The following is a 20,806-nucleotide window of genomic DNA, read 5'->3' on the forward strand; positions in this document are numbered from 1 at the left end:
ACATTTTACAAAAAGAAGGAAACCTTGGGTCCTCCACTTCCTGTGTTTGTGCAAGGGAGTGTGTGGGAGATTGAAGGTTTGTTTTCAAGGCATCCCTCCTGGTTCATCCTTTACAGATTACCCTTAATATCAGGGGCGCCCGGGGGGCTCAGTCAGTTAAGCGTCCGACTCTTGATCTTGATTTCAACTCAGGTCATGATCTCACAAAGTGTGAGATCAAGCCCTGCCTCCGGCTCTGAACTGACAGTGTGGAGCCTGCTTGGGATTCTCTCTCTCCTCCTCTCTCTGCCCCTCCCCGCTCTCAAAATAAATAAATAAATTTCATATATATATATATATATATATATATAATTCTAATTTGTTGGAAAATGTAAACCAAGTCTGCATGCTCTTTTTCTTCTTATAAATCATTTGTGAGTAAAAGTCATGAAGACCTAAGAAGACCCTCTTCACTGCTCTCTGTGAAAACGATGACCAGAGTTTGCCTGTGACGTCAGTTTTGTGATCCAGTGACATTAGTGGAGTCAAGTCCCAGGCCGAAGGGTCGGAATTTGTGTCCCTCAATTTAAGAAAACGTGACCGGTAAAACCTCACACTTGCAAAACATCCGTGTGGCAAGCGGTCTTAAAGCAAAAGCTGTTTTCCCTTCTACGAGTAGTTGTGCCAGGGATTCCTTTAAGTGTCGAGATGTCCTTGAATTTTTTTTTTATTTTTATTTATTTTTTTGGGGGCGGGGACAGAGAGAGACAGAGCATGAACAGGGGAGGGGCAGAGAGAGAGGGAGACACAGAATCGGAAACAGGCTCCAGGCTCCGAGCCATCAGCCCAGAGCCTGACGCGGGGCTCGAACTCCCGGACCCCCCGGACCGCGAGATCGTGACCTGGCTGGAGTCGGACGCTTAACCGACTGCGCCACCCAGGCGCCCCTGAATTTTTTTTTTAATATGATTTAATTTAGCGTCATGGGTTTGTGTGTTTTCTCAAAAGCCTATCTATTTCGTAAACGTGCGTGTATCCGATCCGTGCTCAGTGAAATGAATAGTAAGCCAGAGAAAACACGAGACTTCACAAATGGGAAGAAAAAAGACGCCCTGCCAGAATCAGATAGTTGTTTCACATGCTTGGACGAGTTGCACAACCCTCGCATGACTCACCCTGGGCACAAACACAGCTAGAGGTGGACTGGGCTGTGTGGCGAGACCCGCAAAACAGGTTTTCGTGGCGCAGGGGTGCATGGGTGGTTATGCTATGTGTGGCCCTGCTCTAGCTTCCCAGGGTGGCGGGGGGGGGGGGGGGGGGGGGGGGGGGGAAGGCAAGGAATCTTACATACCCACCCCCAAAAGAACCATCTTTCTCCTCCCGATTAGTTACTGTTCCGTGACCAATTTTTGTTTCAATTCCTCCAGGTCTCTTAGTTTGGAAATAGTCATTTGGGGACATTGAAGCAGTTACTCTGACGAGGTCGATCCTGATTGGGGGCACCAAGGAAATGGAGAAAATGTACCAGATATAAATAACTGCTTTCCTGGGTAAAACCAGGTCCAACTGAGCGTTTTTAGAAAGCTCTGTCCGTATTAAAAGGAGGGGGGAGAACAATCTCCGGGCAAGAGAAGAACTACAAAAGTGGTACATTTTGTGTTGGAACAACATGATGGTGGCTCGTGACTTTCCACACCAAGCTTCGGAGGTAACGCTCAGCTGTTTGACCACAGCTATGTTTTGCTGTAAAGGGCCACTGCTCACTGAGCCCTGTGTAATTAGAAACCGGCCGAGGAAGGAAATGTCGTTAGAACACCCAGGGGAAGGTTTATTAAAGGATACGCGGTTTGTGTATCGGAGTTTTACTTTTTGTCATAAGCTCTGGCCGCTTCATTGGCTCTAAATATCTGATGTGTTGAATGTGTAAAGGTCATAAGACCACAGAAAGAAGAGACCAGAATTCTCCTCGGTCTCTACTATCAGATTTTATCTGGACCACTTTTTCTTATTTCTTCCGCTTGCAGAAACGGTAGGGTGTGAGATTTCTCTACTCACAAATACGTTTCTTTCGTGCGACTGTTAATCAGGACTAAGGAAGACGGCAGTGTTCAGTGTCTGAGTGAGACCCAAAACGATAACGACAGACCCAAGGCTCTAGGATATCTTAAGGAAGTATTTTTTCTCCTGTGTCCTATAAGAAAAAAAATGAGAGTATTTTAAGCATGTGTATCTTTGTGCGGCTATCTAAAATCAAATTTTACCTGTTCTAACCAAGCAACACAGAGGGATGAATCGTTTCGCAGCCGGCTTTGGTTAATTTCACCCCCAAGAATGCCAAAAGTTGTCTCCCTGAATTTGCAACCTTATACTCGTGTTCCAGGTGTCCATTCTTGTGTTACTGTGCACCCCTTAAAGTGAGCTGGGAGATTTATAATTACCCGAGTCTTCTATGAAAGACAAATGCCAGAAGTTACCTACACCACCCACTGTAGGATTGTTCTTGGCATGGTGACCAAGGCGTGGTGAATTTGTGCATGGAAGTATGAGCTGTCAGGTCTTAAGTGGCAGTAAAGCTAGGGGGTACTTTTCTTCTTGGAGTTATGTTATTAACTCCTTGAATGAAACATATCTTCGTTTTGAATCATAACCCCGGGAAATGCCCACACCCATCTCACCTTAACGTATGTAAATTCCATTTCTCCCACGACTCTCAGCTATGAGAGAACGCAACCGTCAGTATTTTGAAAGTGGCTCAGCTAAAATGTTTGCTTTCCTGCGCTCAGTCACTTGAGCAGTCCAAGTGACCCCTTTGACAAGGCAGAACAAGAAATTTATCCCTCCAGTATGGAGCATTTTGCAAGGGAGGCTGAGTTTTGGAGCACACAAATGGTAAGTTGAATGAAGCGTTTAAATATCAAGGGCATCATACTGGGCATTTTCCTTGTAGCTTTTCATAAAATTAGGATGAAAGAGGAATTTATCATCAAAAGATTGTAGTCTTGCTCATTATTTCAAAGTGAAACATGCCTTCTACATACCAAATGGTATTAGTGAGAAATGGCTTTGGATGGATTGTTTGGGCATACATTTTTCTAATTTTATTGGTGAACCATACTGAACATCTTGTGGGCATACGAGATATGACCTTAATGAAACAAGACGACTCACTGACAGAAAGGAACTGTGAAGTCAAGCTAGGATTTTAACACAAATGAAGAATTTCTTGGAACTCTATATTGCATTGTCATTTTTTATTTTAAGTGTACCTCTTTAAGATTTCATGTAGGGGCGCCTGGGTGGCGCAGTCGGTTAAGCGTCCGACTTCAGCCAGGTCACGATCTCGCGGTCTGTGAGTTCGAGCCCCGCGTCAGGCTCTGGGCTGATGGCTCGGAGCCTGGAGCCTGTTTCCGATTCTGTGTCTCCCTCTCTCTCTGCCCCTCCCCCGTTCATGCTCTGTCTCTCTCTGTCCCAAAAATAAATAAACGTTGAAAAAAAATTAAAAAAAAAAAAAAAAAAAAAAAAGATTTCATGTATACATATGTAAGTGAATGTATATATAATAATTATAGCGTATCACTGGAAGACCATGATAAAGGAGCATACTGGTGCCTAAAATTAACTTTTATGATTTTTAAACTGGGAATATTCAGACCTGCTGTTTCCCTTTATGTTACAAAGAACTGCTGGGTTTACTTCACATGAATTGGTCAAGTCCTGAAAGCCTCTGAGAATGGTACAGATTCCCCGGCCTCGGTGACCCTGGGTGATCATCTCATTTTATTTATTTATTTTGTTAACGTTTATTCATTTTAGACACAGAGAGAGACAGAGCATGAATGGGGGAGGGTCAGAGAGAGGGAGACACAGAATCTGAAACAGGCTCCAGGCTCTGAGCTCTCAGCACAGAGCCTGACACGGGGCTCGAACTCACGGACCACGAGATCATGACCTGAGCCGAAGTCGGTCGCCCAACCGACTGAGCCACCCAGGCGCCCCTGATCATCTCATTTTAAAGTTGAATAAACTGAAGTTCCCCTAGTTGAACAACCCCGAGTTGGGCTACAAGATCACAGACTTCAACCCCAGCCCAATGCTTTTTCAGTTAGTATATGTCCTGTCCCACAGTATAAATTTTCATTTTGTTTTCTCTTTCTAATGTGAATTTGAACTTCATTGGAAGTAGAAGATTCTGTCACAAACGTAGGTGATTTTTTTTAATTTTTTTTTCTTCAACGTTTTTTATTTATTTTTGGGACAGAGAGAGACAGAGCATGAACGGGGGAGGGGCAGAGAGAGAGGGAGACACAGAATCGGAAACAGGCTCCAGGCTCCGAGCCATCAGCCCAGAGCCTGATGCGGGGCTCGAACTCACGGACCTCGAGATCGTGACCTGGCTGAAGTCGGACGTTTAACCGACTGTGCCACCCAGGCACCCTGGTGATTTTTTTTTTTACTGCAGGAAGTTGACTATAAGAGCAAATTAAAACGTCACTTCTATTTATTAAGGATATGCATCATCCCTGAAGTCTTAGCTTTTAGTGTTAAATCTGAGATGGCAAGTCTTATTGTATACTTTTGGAGAAAGGAGGGTAAACTATACTGCACTGTCCCCAGGCATCACTGAAAAAAGCACAATGTTCAGATGAATATTCAAGCTTTTCAGACATTGATCTTTGTGTATCCAAGTCATTCAAATCATTTACTTAGCAAGCATATCAACCACTTGTGTTCTGGAAACTGAACTATTTCTATGCTCTTGTGAGATTTAGATTTTTTAAATTCCTCTGTTTTTTTAGGAGTTCATTTGTGACCAACTCCGGAAAAATGAAAGGAGGTTTTTTTTTCCCCGCATGCCCTCTGGGCAAAAAGGAATGTCTGTGCATTTAGGGACTGAGAGCTGATGTAGCACAGGACTGATTGGCTCCAGTGGGGCCCAGAAAGAAGCCGAGCTCAGGAAGTACACGAAGGGATGAGATGAAGGCATTGGCTCTCTCCACTGTGACACTCCCAGCCCCCAGCCCAAGGAGATTCCCAGTCACATGAGAGAATGTGAGAATTGTAAGGTAAACAGCTATTAGGCCAATTCGTGCTAGCTTGTTGTTCTATTAAGCCTTGATTACCCTGACGGCCATTTTGAAAATTCTCTCCTACTTGGAATTTCTTTGGTCCCTGACTCTGTGTCTGCCACTACACGTTGTCACCAGTCCCCTTGGCACGTCGGTGGCCACTAACCACCAGGTCAGTGGCCTCAGAAACCGCCTTGGGTTGCCGGCCGCAACTCAGCAATCTCTTGTCAGCTCCTTCCAGTCTGGGCGTTGGATTAAGTAGCTGCCAACTGAGACGCCCGGGCACAGGCACGGCCCAGGGCAGGAGGCGCTGAAATTCGTTACAATCCAGAGCTGCTCAGGTGATGGAGTGAATCAAAAGAGATGGAGGTTTGAAAGGCTGGCTTAGTTTCAGTGTCTTTCTATCATAATTAACACACCCAACCTCTTTTGTGGTCAGCAGGTTGTTATCTTGACTGCCTAGATCGTGAGACATAGAGATTTAATGATGGGCTTGACGCTCTCTGGTTGGTAAGCAGGGTGGAAGTGGGACCTCTAAGCCTCTGCTCTCAGAAGCTGGCAACTTCATACACGATGGTGGACATTCTGTGTCTGCCTTCTCTGCCTGGGGGACCAAAATAGTTCCTCCGTCCATAGTCCTCGGGTTGTTCTTTGTTCTTAGTGCGCGTGCGTTCTTGCGTGGCTTCCCTCTTGCAGACTGCTTGCGTTGCTTAGAGGGCGCACTTGCATGCTGGACGCAACTGGGTAACACTTCTCTCCCAGAGAACAGTGGCCCCTGGAAGTTCACATTCGCGAGTTGCCTCCAAGCGCAGCTGCAAATCCCCAAGGCTGTGTGCTCAAGGACAGCTGGTAGATCACATCCCTGCCCAACACACAACCTAGCACAACAGTCACGCAGGCTAATTTCAACAAGGATGAACTAAATGCGAGGATGCAGTGGACAGGAGGCGGCAGTCAGCAGTGGGCATGATTTGGGGGAAGTGGACAGTGGTAACTGATTCTCTGGTCCTGGGTGCTTATCACCATCCACAAGACCCAAACCATCTTCCCCCCCCCGCCAAGCCTAAAACCCTCACTTGCCCCCATCCTCTTTCTCCACATGAGCTCACCTGGACAAAGCACCAAGCAAGTGCTCACAGAGTTGAGCCTCTGTACTACTCTGTTTCTGCAGCGAACACAACGGGAGAAGACATGCTCTTGACTCATGAATGTCAAAATATAATTGAGAGACACGATATATGTACATGAAACGATTAGAGGACAAAATCATATATAATTGAGTGGCAGGGTGCACGGTTCAGACATTAAATGTAATAGTGCTTCTGAAGTCAGGGTGGTCGAAGGAGGCTGCATCAGGAAATAGACTGAGAAGGATGAGTTGGATTTGAAAAGGAGAGAGATGGGCATCCAGGTGAAGGGAACACCGTTGAGTAAATTCTGGGAGACAGAAACAGCCCTTGTGGTGGAACGGGACTGAGTGTTGGAAAAGGAAACGCGTGTGAAGGGCCGGGGAGAGACAAAGCTGAGCAGGTCCTGAAGAAGCTTCAAGGCCAAGCAGACAAGTTGAGACCTGGTAGGCAATGGGAGCCATGGAAAGCGTTGGAACAGTGGAATGGCATGATAAAAGCAGTGTTTAAGGAAAATGATTGTGTCCGGGTAGATTGAGTTCTGAAGATTCTAGAGGCCAGTTCGGAATGAGATGCCAGCGGTCCCAGATTAGAGCGGGGGACAAGTGGAATAAGGAGAAAGAAGGATATTTCTCAGGGAAAATATGAAACACTCACTGATGAATGGGATCCTGTATGGTGCAGACTATCCCTTAAAACTATCCTTCTCCCACACCCGGGTTCTTCAGATTGTGGTACATTTCCTAAGTTCTCTCTTAGCTGCTGTTTGCTGAACGTGAAACATCTTTCTTCTTTCTCCCTCATGGTCTTAGTTTTATTTCTAGTGAGTTTAGTCCTCACATCTCTCCCCTCTCTGGCGTTATTCAGAACAACATCAATTTGCCCCGTGATATCTGGTTTCCTGACACTATACTTCAGCATTAGATGGTCCATTTTGCCTTATACATATACATAGTTGTGCTTGACTTAAAATCTCTCCTAGCGACAGAGAAAAGGGGTACACAGTTCACCTGATAGTTTGAAAGGGAAAACAAGTTATCACAACAAGTACACAGGTGAAAAAAACCAAGGGGTTGTGTATTGAGACTGAAATATCCCAGATAGATTTCTAGGGAAATTTTGCATCATAGAAGGTGAAAAAATTTAAAAGATCATGAGCATGTTCTCTTTAACCTGAAGAGTATTTTTAATAGTTTTTTTTTCTTTTAATCTTTGAGCCAACGTTTAAAATTTAGAAGATTTGACATAACAATCCAGAAACTTGTTTCCCTGAAAAAAGAATCAAAAGATAGGTCAATAATCAGCTGGAGCTGAGGATTGCTATCCCCTGTAGATGGGGCATGCACTGCCCTCCTCATCTACATGTTCTAGTACTTATCAGGACGTGTAGACATTTGAGTTTTGAGTTTGTGACCCAACTGATTTCTTATTGTCTAGAAAAGAGACACTGAGGCACAGAGAGGTTGAAGAGCTTTCCCAGTATGCCTCAAGGGGTTGGTAATAGTACAGGGATTAGAACTGAGCTTTGCTCTGACTCCTTGACCCTCTTTTTTCTGCCTTTTGGGAATGTAGTTGTTTCCTGAATATAAGACCAGAAAACTGACGAACTGGAGGAAGGCAAAGGTCTGCATGGGGGAACATTCTCATCAGCCAAAAGGGACCCTAAACAGGAGTTCCTGAGAGCAGGAATCTGGGGAAGTCTAGAATAATAGTATTTCACGGGGCACCTGGGTGGCTCAGTTGAGCTTCCGACTCTGGCTGTCGGCTCATGTCATGATCTCGCGGTCTAGAAATCGAGGCCCTCGTGGGGATCCACACTGAGCATGGAGTCTTCTTAAGATTCTCTCTCCCTCGCATTGTCTCTGCCCCTCCCCCTCTCGCACCCCCCTCTCTTTCTCTAAAAATAAAATTAAATTAAAAGAGAGTATTTCCTAACTGTGACCGTTTATGTGATTTTATTTTACTCCATTGTATTTGCTACTTCTAATTCCAAGAGGTAACATGCTTCGTAATTAGCTTTTCCCCTTTGTTACAACTTCTTTACTTAAAACAACAACAACAACAACAAAAACTGTGTACTTGAAAATATGGCAGTTGGGATATAACACTGTCAGCGTTCGTATTGAAAATGTCCCAAATTTCTAAATGAAACTTACTGATAAAAACTATTCGTGTGTGTGTTTTCTCATCCACTTTCCTCTCCTAAGCTCAATTCATTTCCTTAGACCTCTGGCCTGCACTGTTAGAGTCTCCGTCTTGAATATGTTAAAATGACATTGGCACTTGGCGAGAAGCTTGCAGCCTCCCGCAGACTCAGCCGGGCTGTGATCTCCGCAGGCTCACAGGGCGGGAGGGAGGGGGCCGTGATCATCCTGCTTATCATTATTGATGTGGCTTCAGCGACCTCTGATGCGTTTCTGTCCAGTGTGATTCTGGATGCAATTCAGAAAACACCTGCTGAAATCCTTGCGAGAAATCCATGTGTGTGCCAAGGCCGGGTGATTGGTGTCGCTCTTGAACAACGTGAAGGTCAACCTCTTGGCTCTCCTTTGGTAGTTATTTTAATGAAAGTCAGAATTCTTTATGGGGTGAATTTTAATACAGACCTAGCACAGGCTGGCATTTCTACTTTTTTGCAGAGTAACATTCAAAATAGCCATTTAACTAAAATGGAAGATGGGTGGAGATTTCGCAAGGCATTTGGAATTGGAAGATGAAAAGGAAAGAGAGATTCTTTGTGCTCTCTGAAATACAGGAAAGCTTAAGATTAATGTTGGATCTCTGTTTTTACTACATCACTCTCATCTTCTTCAAAGGAACGGTGCCTCTCTGTTTGCTTTCTTTTCCCTAGTGGGGGTTCTTTCTTCCCCCTCCCCAAACCCTTGAAGCCTTTGGCTGATGTAACAAGATCATTCCTTACATTGGTGAGGATGTTTCCACCCTAGCATTGATGCTGTTGTTTCCGACTCGGGTTCCATGTTTCTATCTACTACGTGCATATATGCGTTGTAAATGAGAGACAAAAACTCTGTAGAGGTATTGGACAACAAGTCCACAGTAGAAGTTTCCATACATAAGAGTTCATTTGATCTGAGGGCACGTGGATTAAATGTGATATGGTTGATATAATAAACTGACTAATGACAATAATAACTAACGTTTTACATGTTTTGCATGTTTACTAAGTGTTTGGAACCGTACTAGGTATTTCATGGGCATTATCTAATTTAATCTTCATAATTGCCCCTATAGTCCACTAAAACGAATGTGATAATAATCTGTGTGAGTTAAGGTTTAGTTTTAGACACAGTTTAAGAGATTATCTGGGCTGGAGCACCAGAGTGGCTCAGTCAGGTGAGCACCCATCTCTTGTTTTCAGCTCAGGTCGTGATCCTAGCCAGGGTCATGGGATTGAGCCCCGCCTCGGGCTCTGCACCAAGCAAGGAGCCTTCTTGGGATTCTTTCTCGCTCTTTCTGTGTACCTCTCCTCCACTCATGCTCTACCTCTCTCTAAATATAAAAAATAAGGGGCACCTGGGTGGCTCAGTGGGTTGAGCATCCGACTTTGGTTCAGGTCATGATCTCGCAGTTCATGGGTTCGAGCCCCGCGTCGGGCTCTGTGCTGACATCTCAGAGCCTGGAGCCTGCTTCTGATTCTGTGTCTCCCTCTCTCTCTGCCCCTCCCCCACTCATGCTCTGTCTCTCTCTGACCTACCATAGGAAGAACAGGTCAAGTCACCCAGAATGTTTACTCTGGAGAAGACACTGCTCTGGGTTGTGCAAAAGCCTATTGCCCCCTCCCCTCCCCCAATTAGTGGGCTGGAGTACATGACCCCAAGGGTTCCACCAGTGACACTGGCTATGACCTTGGCCAGTGGATGTGGATTCAGACAAACATAGGTGGGGAGTAAGGGAGAACAGAGAGTGGGGCAGCAAATCAAGGACTCTGGGAGGTGCCCAAGCAGAGGAGGGTAAAGGGTTTCTGAGCAAAGATTACAAACAAGGGGCCGAGGCTGAATGCAGCCTTCAGACTCATCAGCAGTGAGCATACAGGGCCAGCAACTGTTCCTTTGAATGCGACTGGAGGCAAGTACCCTCTGGGTATCTCCCCAGTCCCTGCTCTCTCTTAGTCCCTGAGCCATCCACTCGAATGCACTGGCCTGGCAACAGGTGGCCCAGATCTGAAGGCCCTGATGTATAAGGTGACCTAGCAGCAGGTAAATGCTGGATGAGGTCTCTTTTTTTCAATAATCTGTCATCCAAACTGTAAAGCATGAGAGAAGGGCCACGAGGTTAGTGAGTCCTAGTTTGTTCAGTTGTGGGAACTGCACACTGAGAGGGAATGCCCACTAAAAACTGAGCCACATGGAGGCCGATTCTCACATCACCAAAGCAAGGCAGTGTCCCTGGTAGGACTCGCTCAGTCACCACCCCATGCGCGTCTATGTTTCCTCCCTTCCGTGACTTCCTCCGCTTAGGGGAGGAAGATGACCCATGGGGCCAAAGAACCTAAATGCGAAAACACATAAGAGCTGGTGGCTGAACCCACCCTTTCCAGCTCTCCCAGCAAACATCCCCCAAGGTCTGCCCTCCCTGAGTCTGTGGGCTGTTCCCCAGGAGGGAGGCGAGGGGGCCCTGCCACAGCCTGGGAACCAGACAAGGAGAAGTCATGACCAAGCCATGGAAGGAAGAGAAAGTAGAGAGAAGAGTTGGGGCTGGTTACAAAACAACCAGCACTGGGGCACCTGGGTAGCTCAGTTGATTAAGCATCCAACGTCAGCTCAGGTAATGACCTCATAGGTTCCAGCCCGCATCGGGCTCTGTGCTGACAGCTCAGAGCCTGGAGCCTGCTTCGGATTCTGTGTCTCCCTCTCTCTATACCCCTGCCCCACTTGTGCTCTGTCTCTTTCTCAAAAATAAATAAACATTAAAAAAATTGGGGGGTGGGGAGCACCTGGGTGGCTCGGTCAGTTAAGTGTCTGACTTCGGCTCAGGCCATGATCTCACGGCTCAGGTCATGATCTTGCGGTTTGTGAGTTCGAGCCCCGCATCAGGCTCTGTGCTGACAGCTCAGAGCCTGGAGCCTGCTTTGGATTCTGTGTCTCGCTCTTTCTCTGCCCCTCCCCTGCTCACGCTCTGTCTCTCTCTTTCTCAAAAATAAATTAAAAAAACATTAAAAAAAAATTTTTTTTAACTTTTTCTTGAACAACCAGGACCAAAAGGGGTAGAATCTCCAGAGAGAAAGCTTATGTAAGAAGTTCCAGGATAAGGAAGAGTAAAGAAAAAGGGAAGTAGCAGAGAGAAGTAACAAGACCAAATTAAGAAATGGAAGACATAGATACATTGTTAGAATGAATTTTCAGTGGTGGACACGTTGTCCTTGAGACATTTGAAAAACAAAAACAAAAACAGGAAGAGCTAGAAGTACTCTGGAAGAAGCCCTCATGTACAGCTGAAAGGAGCTGTACAAAGAAATACTATGTCTTTTCTTTTGTCTCTGGATTGCATTGCTGAATGGCTGGCTCTACGAGTCCCCAGCATCCTCCATGATGAGAGTTCAGGATTGGTGCTCCCATCCTGGGGGCAGAGCTCCCAACAGCCTATGCCCCCTTCCTTGGGTCATCTTTCCATTCTCTGTTCTCTCTCTTTCTTTCCTCCCTCCCCGACTTCATACCAATAAGGAAAGAAAAACTTGGGGAGACCTCTGGTGCAGGCTCCAATAACAATCTTGGCAGGTAAATTTCGCACATGCAAAGTGAGTCATTTTCTCATAACTGAGATCAGGGGTTGTATCCCTCCCAAGAGAAAGAACACTTATATTGACGTGTTTATGTTTTGGAATAATAATATTTGTCCATGTGAAAATATGTGCGATTCCTTTCTGCCACACCATATGGCTGATTACTATTCATAATCCAAACAGTAGCAGCTGCTGCAGAATTTCGAGAATGAGTTTCCTTAAAGTAAAAACGGGCAAACTATTGGATGCCACATATTGTCCAGAGTATCACTATTCACCAGAAATCTACATACGGGTCCTTTTCGTTAATCCAGTGTAGTCTTTATTAATAGCTCAGAAGTTCATTTTTCTATATCCCCTTTCATTCTGTCCCTCTCATCCTACCCCACCCCATCTCAACCTGTGCCCCCAGGGGCTAGTCTACGTTGGGAAAGTGGATGCACATCAGCCAAAACCCTTGGCAACAGAGGTTCTCGGCATGGTTGGTGTTGACTGGTGACGACGGCCAGGAAAAGATTGCAGTGTGTTTTTGCCCTAGTTCTCCACGTGGCTTCCTCCACTGCTGACCTGCATTGTAGATGTGTGGTTAGTCAGACACATGGAGGCACTGAAGCAGTTAAAGATCCCCTCTCGGGCCTACTTGGCCCAACTCTGAGCTAGTGGAAAATGTAGAGTAGCACTTTCTACAGACCATTTGAATGTGGTTAGCAGAAACCCTTGAGGTTTGAGGAGGAAGTGAGTTGCCGAATGGGCACTGGACAACACCGTAGAAACCACCACAATCAATGGTACAAAATAGCCTAATTTCATAGAGAAGTATCTGCAAGTGTTCTCCATATCATCACATAGTCTTTCCGAGTCGCCCCGCCACCGAAAGCTGGAAGCTTTAGAAAGTCAAAACACTCTTTTTCTTTTTTTTCCATTAGAGTAGCCAAAACATTCTTTATGCTGATTCTGCACATCACAGTGGTAAACATCCAGACTATTTGGCAAAAAAATTAAAAAATTTAAAAAAATCCTGACCCAATATACCAAAACTTGAGTCTACGACGAAAGTATATTTAGTGTAGTCTCATTTAATAACCTGAGTTTGTGTGATGTGTCATACATAGCTTTCAGAGTGTTTTCATGTATATTATTAGTAATTGAGACTTTTTTCCAAGAAGCCTGTCAGGTGACCCAAATCAATGGACGTTCAATGGGACTGGGATACTGTCTCTGGCCTGGGTGCATTGTCCTATTCTCCCCACAACAGGCATCGCTAATTTCCAACTTGTTTCCGTTGTCTTCCTTAGCCATTTGTCTTTTTCAGGTGTCTCCTGGTCAGGTAGCTAAGTACCTGCTGCTTTGATCACAAGTTATAATAGGGTGATTTATCATTGTCATTCTCCTCACTTGCAACAAGAGAGCAACCACAAGATATTACAGAATTGGTCTGCGTACTTGGCCTTTAACAACAGTCTCTGATTTGAAATGGCATCTATGCCTCTGTCATCTCAGAGCTCCTCAAGAGGTCTCTGAGTCAGCCTTAACTTGGCCGGCCTTTACCTTCGGGTTGCACTGGGTAATTGTTTCATAAACTTCTCTTTTCCAGACGGAATATCTGACAATACTTCCAAGTTACTACTTGTGTTTAGTAGCCGTGTGTGTGTGTGTGTGTGTGTGTGTGTGTCTGCTTCTCATTTCTGTGTTTCTTTATCATCATCATCAGCCTGACTCAGGCCAATTATGTGATTGCCCTGTAGCCCAATAACGTGATTTCCATGCTAAATAGTCCAAATACATTGTCCCGATAGATCACTGAAATCTTCTACTTGGCCACCTTCACCTGTGCCCAGTCCCCAGAAAATCTTTGCCCTGAAAGCTCAGCCCTGCCTACTCTTAGAATCTGTTCTGACTCACTCGTTAGTCTTCGCTTGAACAGAGATCAGTCCTGCTGTCCTAAGCCTAGTACCTGGTGGCCCTGGACTAAGTCCTGGGCACGCTGTCTGCTGACCCGCACCTTAGCTCAGGCCTCGCAAAGCTGGTGGGCATGTGTGGGATGCTGCCACTGTCATCTGATTTCACCCCATGCCCTCCTGCTGAGATCAATTACCCTACCCTCACCCACAGGTTGTCCTGCTGAGCCAGCACTACCCTTCTGTGTTCCATTGACTCGGAGTGCCTTCCAAGTGGGCCTAGAAACAGAGTCATGTTATGATTGTCATGGGCTGTAGGCACTTTCATCTTTATGAGCCCCTTCCTCCATTAAAAAATACGAAAAGTTGTGTTTTTTAATTGTGCTGGAAGAAAAGGCACACATACTGATATTATCCATTAAAACATTTCTTTGACCTGAAAGTATATTGTTTTCTTCTGATTTGTTGAAAAGAAATGAATACATTTCCCTGGAATCCCAAATGTCTTACTGCAAGCCCTAGGCACCGTGCTTAGCGTGACTGATGGATAAGGGGCCCTCACTAGAAATGGGCCTTTGGGGCAGGCCCTTTTGCCTTGGATCAGTGTTTCAAAGTTCAGTCTTTTGTGAGCCACATTTAGAAATGTTACCATTTGCTCTTCCCGATACAAGTCTTCACCTACTATTTTTCTTTAAATTTACCTTCTTTGAAATTGTAATAACTGTACTTTTTCTTTTTTTTTTAATTAAAAAAAAATTTTTACCTACTATTTTTCTTTAAATTTACCTTCTTTGAAATTGTAATAACTGTATTTTTTCTTTTTTTTTTTTAATTAAAAAAAAATTTTTTTTAACATTTATTTATTTTTGAGACAGAGAGAGACAGAGCATGAACGGGGGAGGGGCAGAGAGAGAGGGAGACACAGAATCGGAAGCAGGCTCCAGGCTCTGAGCCATCAGCCCAGAGCCTGACGCGGGGCTCGAACTCACGGACCGCGAGATCGTGACCTGAGCCGAAGTCGGACGCTCAACCGACTGAGCCACCCAGGCGCCCCTAACTGTATTTTTTCAAGGACACTTATGCCACTGGCATAAAGTTGCTCTTATGAACAGCATGTTTGCATTCCCCCAAAATTCATGTGTTGAAGCCCTAATCCTCAGGGTGATAATATTTGGTAGTGGGAACTTGGAGAGGTAATTAGGTAACAAAGGTAGCGCCCTCAAGATAAGCTTAGTGCCCTCATAAGAAGAAGCACAAGAAAGCTTGTTTCTGTGGCAGCTCTTCGTGTATCCTCCGTGTGAGGACGCCACGGAAAGACGGCTGTGATCAAAGTGGGAAGTAGGCGTTCACAGGAGCTGAATCCGCCAGCGCCTTAATCTTGGACTTCCCAGCCTCTAGAACTGTGAAAAATAAGTGCTGTTGTTGAAGCCACCTAGTCATGCTAACTTGGTATTAGCAGCCGAAGCCGATTGAGACACTTGTCATAAGTAGAAAGTACTCATTGATACAAATTAACATAAATACATTATGCAATTTTTAAAAATTTAAGCTTGTTGATGTTCAACCTAATGCTAGCATTCTGAGTTCCTCAGAATCCTTTGTCCTCTACTAGTCCTTGTGGAGTCAATGGTGGGACCAACGCCTAACCCAAAGGTGTCCCCCTGGTCATGGTTTTCGGTGTATTCCCCGTCCACCTGCTGACATCCAGCTACTCTCCAGGTTCCTGCTTCAAAACAAATGAACCGACTAGACATCCCCAAGTCAATTGAAACATTGACAGATCATCCCCACCCATTAGACTGGATCTTCCGGGAAAAACGTCGCTGGCTGTCGCAATCCTGACTCATCATTTCTCTCCAGAATGACACTGTCCGATAGAACCGGAAATGGACTCTGTCTGCAGTTGCCAATACTGGACTGCCACCGGACACAAGTAACTACTGAGCATTTGGAACAGTGGCCACTGTGACTGAGGAATGAGATTGTTACTTTCACTTAATTTCAATTAATTTAAATGTAAACTCTTTAGCCACATATGTCTATTGGCCACCATATGGCACAGGGCAGCATTACAGCGTGTGATTTTGACTGTGGCCATTCTTTTTGGGTTCTAGATCCATCCCAGAATGGATTAGTTCTAAAATTCTTTCCCTTTGCATGAGGCCTGTCACACCACACAGCTTGGCTTATGATTGAAATGGATGATACTTAAGCTAGTCGATATTTACATCCTACAGTGAAAGAAGGCTCTGGGGGGAGATGTGAAAGAAAGAAGCAGGAATAGAATATGAGAATCCTATGTGCTTCTGAGTGTCATGGGGAGGAGGAGGGGAGGAAGGATAGAATGGAGAGATTGAGATATCAAAAACTGAGATTGAGATATCAAAGATCCCCCCACTTTTCAGTCATATAAAGCTAAGAATAACCAAGATACAAGCTGTATTAACTTCATCTTATTTCCCAATCATTCTTCTCTTTTTTCCACTTAAAACAATTGTCAGTTGGGGGTCAAAGGTTTAGCTTCAGAATAAGCAGTCTGCTCAATAGTTTGTCATTAATGTGCTAAATCTAGAAACGGCAGCTATAGCTGGCTTCAAGCCCCAAGCCGTAATGTTTAAGTCTTTGGACCAACTATATTGAATCAGATTCAGGACAAAGCCTGGCACTTACTCATGCAGGCCAATGAGGCCCCAGGTGCCCACGACTGCATTTGTTTTGTTTTTTTTTTTTTAATATTTTTGTAAGTTTATTTATTTATTTTGAGAGAGAGGGAGAGACAGAGCAACCACACATGGATGGAGGAGCAGAAAGAGAGGAGGAGGAAGAGGAGGAGAGAGAGAATATACCAAGCAGGCTCCCCACTATCAGTGCAGAGTCAGACGTGGGGCTCAAACTCACCAACCACGAGATCATGACCTGAGCCAAAATCAAGAGTCGGACGCTTAACCAACTGAGCCACCCAGGCGCCCCCATGACTGCATTTAAACAGACTTTTGAGGAGCCCAGTAATGGCACTCACTGGCATAGCACACACACAGATGACTGTCTATCCATTCCTGCCCCACCACCCCCTCCTTCCTCTCCCTCGGGGCCCTCTATTCCATGTGGTATACTGCTTCTTCTGGGAGACCATGAGCTTGGACAGTGACCCTCTCTAGAACTCTTGGAATGGGATGGCAAATTGATTACCTAAGCCAATGATGGAATTCTACTTCTTTCACTACGTATTGATTTTGGAAGAGGAACATGACCTAGGGCCGGCTGTTAAGGAACACTTGGAAAAATTTGCCTACCAACAAAAAGAGATGCACAGAAAGAGATCTTTCTTCCCCCACTGGCATTGTTGAGTCTACAACTGAGACCAGAAACTGTAGCAGCATTTTTCACCTGTGATATATAAAGATGACCGGATGGATGGTGGAGGGGAGGGGTGGACAGGGTCCTTGCACACTAGAACAGGCAAATTAACCCTGAGACAACTTGGACCTCCTTTTTGTGAAATAATCAACCTCCCAATAGGTTAAGACATTCTGAATTGGTCTTCCGTTATTAGCAGCTGAAATCATCATTGCTGATACAATAACACATCGTGGAGTTCTTATTGCCTCTAATTTGACTTAAAACTTCTTTGCACCAGGATATGAGCAGGACAAAGCCTTAGCCTTTCCCTGCTTTGTGGATTGGAGCTATGATCTTTTCTGACAGTTTATTACTTTACTTCTGGGATGTCTCTCCATATAAAATCCCTACCAAACTTGACCTATTTCTTCCTCTTTGACATGGGAATCAAGGACTGAGAAACTGCTCTCTTTCACTGTAATCCATGACTAAACACAGTTGATAGTAAAAATAAACTGTGATTAGCAAATAATAAATAATAGTAATAAGATGGGTGCCTGGGAGACTCAGTCGGTGAAGCGTCCGACTTCGGCTGAAGCCATGATCTTACGGTTCGTGGGTTCTAGCCCCGTGTCAGGCTCTGTGCTGGCGGCTCGGAGCCCGGAGCCTGCTTGGGATTCCGTGTCTCCCTCTCTGTCTCTGCCCCTCCCCTGCTGGTACTCTGTCTCTCTCTGTCTCTCAAAAATAAATAAACATTAAAAAAAATTCTTGTTAAATAATAGTAATAAGACACAGCCATTTGCCATCATGCTTTTAATTACAAATGTAAAATATAGTTTTATTTGTGTCTTTAAGAGTGAGCCCTTTTTCTGCTGAGCATGGAATATCGAACACTTAATTAATGGGCATAATTCTATTTCCACTGTGGAGACGGGACAAATCATAGCAGCTCTCACCCCAAAAGCAGAAACCCTTTGGGGAGCCTGTCTCCACTAATGCATATATTGATATACATGCATATTTCCCATTAATACTAATAGACCCTAATGCGACTGTATAAATCACCTGAATTCTGATGCAGTGTGAATGCGATGTTGGATGATTCAAGAGGAACTCACAAAATACATTTGTCTGGGAGCTATTTCTTAAGATGCCTTTATCATGTAGCCGGATTCCTCCCCTGTGACTGAAATATTAATCCAAGGCTGTTTCTGCCAGTTCCCATCTCGTGCAGCCCCCTCTTGTCATCAGAAGAGATGAAGTAGACTGTGCACCTCTACTCAGGTGTAGTTTAAGATTCTATTGGAAGCAACAAGAAGGGAATGGACAGAAAAGAGAAATTAAGAGAGATTTTCCTTTTCGTGGCGAGCACCGCATGGGGCCCGGGCTGAGTTAAGCGTAAACATGTGCTTGAATCCTGGAGCAAGTACCAGATCACCTAGGCTAAGTATGAGGAATTTACACACCTTTATTCCCCACTTTGTCCTTACCCATTGGGAGCTATCTCGAGCATTTTACCTCCAGGGTTCCAGAGCACTTTTTATACCTCCACTGCCAGTGTGCTCTCTGGAGAAATGCATTCTATTACCTCCCACAACGGTGAGAGAAAATTCCAGCCAGCTGGCCTCACTCTTCTGCTCTCACCTAACTTCAAGCTTCCTCTCCTCCCGGATCTTCCTCCTCCCCTACGTGGATTCTCGGCACAGCGATTGCTCACAAAGACTTTTGTTTTACCCTATCATAGGCAAAAAAGAAAAAGTGTACCCTTAAGAATCAGACGGAAAGAAAAATATCAATTGCAAGTAAAAACGTACATAGCCCTTATGTATTGCTAGACCACGTAATCTTGGGACTGTGACAAATCAGCACCAAAAAGGATTTGGGGCTGTATATCAAAATAACGTTCCATCCAGCCCTGCAGCTTTTCATAGTTAAGCAAAACCCTGGGTGTTTCCATGAGTGTTTCCCAGGGCATAACAATGCCAAGAGCATCCCTTTTACAGGTAAAGATGCCGAGGCCAATCAAAAATGTTGCAAAATAGCACCAGTGATTTGTATGTTAATATGTTCAAAATCATTTCGATTCATCTCTATTCCAAGAGAGTGGAAGAATAATTAAATACAGAGCTGCTCGAATAGGTTTTTAAATTTACGGTGTCTTAATTTCCAAAACCTCTGTAAAGCCCTCGATGAATCTTAGAGTCTACTGAAACATTTCAGAATTACTTTGGTCATTACAATCTGCATGAACCCAAGGGAACACTAGGATTTAGCTAAGCTTTAATAATAGTTGGAGATTAGGGGAAACGGTATGGAGTTGTAGTAGATCTTCACATCTTGCTCGAAATTGGGACATCTTTTTAAAAATGCAACACTTCTAATACTAGTTAGTAAGAGGTATTACTCTGTAAAGTTAAAATTTCCATTTTTAAAAGAAAACACAAATAGGGAATGAAAAAGCTCATGCAGCATAACTCTGTTATCTACCTTGGAAGGAAATATGGTTCTTTGGACCATAAAACTCTGGCTCAGGCATCTTCATCCTAATGGCCTCTTATCAAATTATGAATATCAGATTTAGGAGGAACCAAAGATGTGCCACCTCCAACAAAAACAGCTGAATTCATTCATTCATTCATTCATTCATTCATTCATTCGTTCATTCATTCATTCAATAGCTTGTTACATGCTTGCTGTGGGCCAGACCCTATGCTAGGAATAAACACAAAAAGAAGACATATTCTTGCCCTTCAAGGGTTTCCTGGGCTGGGAAGAGAAAACCAGTGGAGAGGCAATGAAAGAAGGGACTGGAAATGTACTGGGACATTTATTTAGGTTAGAGTCCTTGTCCAGTAGGTAATATCATCCCCCATGTTACATCTTGAAGCCCAGAGAGTTGAAGTAACTGACCCAAGGTCCCACAGCATGTGAATGAATTAGAAATCAAACTCTCATATGTCTGATCATGCTCTTTGCACTGCACCAATGCTAAACTGTGTGATCCCCGCGGCCACACGGTATCATGCAGGTGGCCTTCGACAGCTGCCACCTGCTGCTGACTGGCACGGTGCCACTGGAAGTGTTGCTCTGGGTTGTGATGTTGGTACTGGAGCCCACATTCCTTCTCTGAGGACACTCTGGAATGGGGAAGAGAATCTAGGAGTGCTGTCCTCAGGAGGATTTGCGACGTCATTCATTCTCAAGCAGTCTGGAAGCAGCTCTCAGGCATACCTGAATGAAACTGAGGAATGTCCCCTCTCGTCTTCAGGGGAAGAGTGTTCTGCTGACCAGTGAACAAACCAACGTCACTAGGAGTCATTTTGATAGCTCCTCGAGAATTTATTAGACAGGCAGCAGACAGCCCTTGGAGTACTGGAGCTGTGGCAAGAGAGACTGCCTCAGAAATTGGGAGAGTTTAAGACAAAGCCAAGAGAAGAGAAAAATCTTCTTCACCCAGAGCATTGGTAGGAGAGGGGAGCCACCGTGTTATTCAGGACGCAGTTCAAATGAGTGTGAAGGTAAGAGAGATACACCGGGTAGCTCATTCGGCCATGGGCCCAACACTGATGTCAAAGGAGTATAAATGTGAGGACAAGCCACCAGAGGCATAAGAATTAGGACCTTGGGAAACTAGAGAAAGTAAGATTCAAGCAACAG

At 44.7% G+C, this 20,806-nt stretch overlaps 1 protein-coding gene across 2 annotated transcripts in view; it reads left to right on the forward strand.

The window, feature by feature from the left end:
- Positions 1–2,716: 2,716 nt before the first annotated feature.
- SASH1 (SAM and SH3 domain containing 1) overlaps positions 2,717–20,806 on the forward strand; it is a 335,600-nt gene continuing 317,510 nt past the window's right edge. Inside the window, exon 1 of one of the 2 annotated variants that reach the window (XM_043592565.1) lies at positions 2,717–2,868. In XM_043592565.1, coding sequence (XP_043448500.1) covers positions 2,824–2,868 — 45 coding nt within the window. In that variant the 5' untranslated portion in view covers positions 2,717–2,823. The remainder of the gene's footprint in view (positions 2,869–20,806) is intronic. The other variant, XM_043592562.1, reaches the window with a different exon arrangement.

The sequence above is a fragment of the Prionailurus bengalensis genome, chromosome B2, assembly GCF_016509475.1.
Source record: "Prionailurus bengalensis isolate Pbe53 chromosome B2, Fcat_Pben_1.1_paternal_pri, whole genome shotgun sequence".
Taxonomy (NCBI): Eukaryota; Metazoa; Chordata; class Mammalia; order Carnivora; family Felidae; genus Prionailurus; species Prionailurus bengalensis.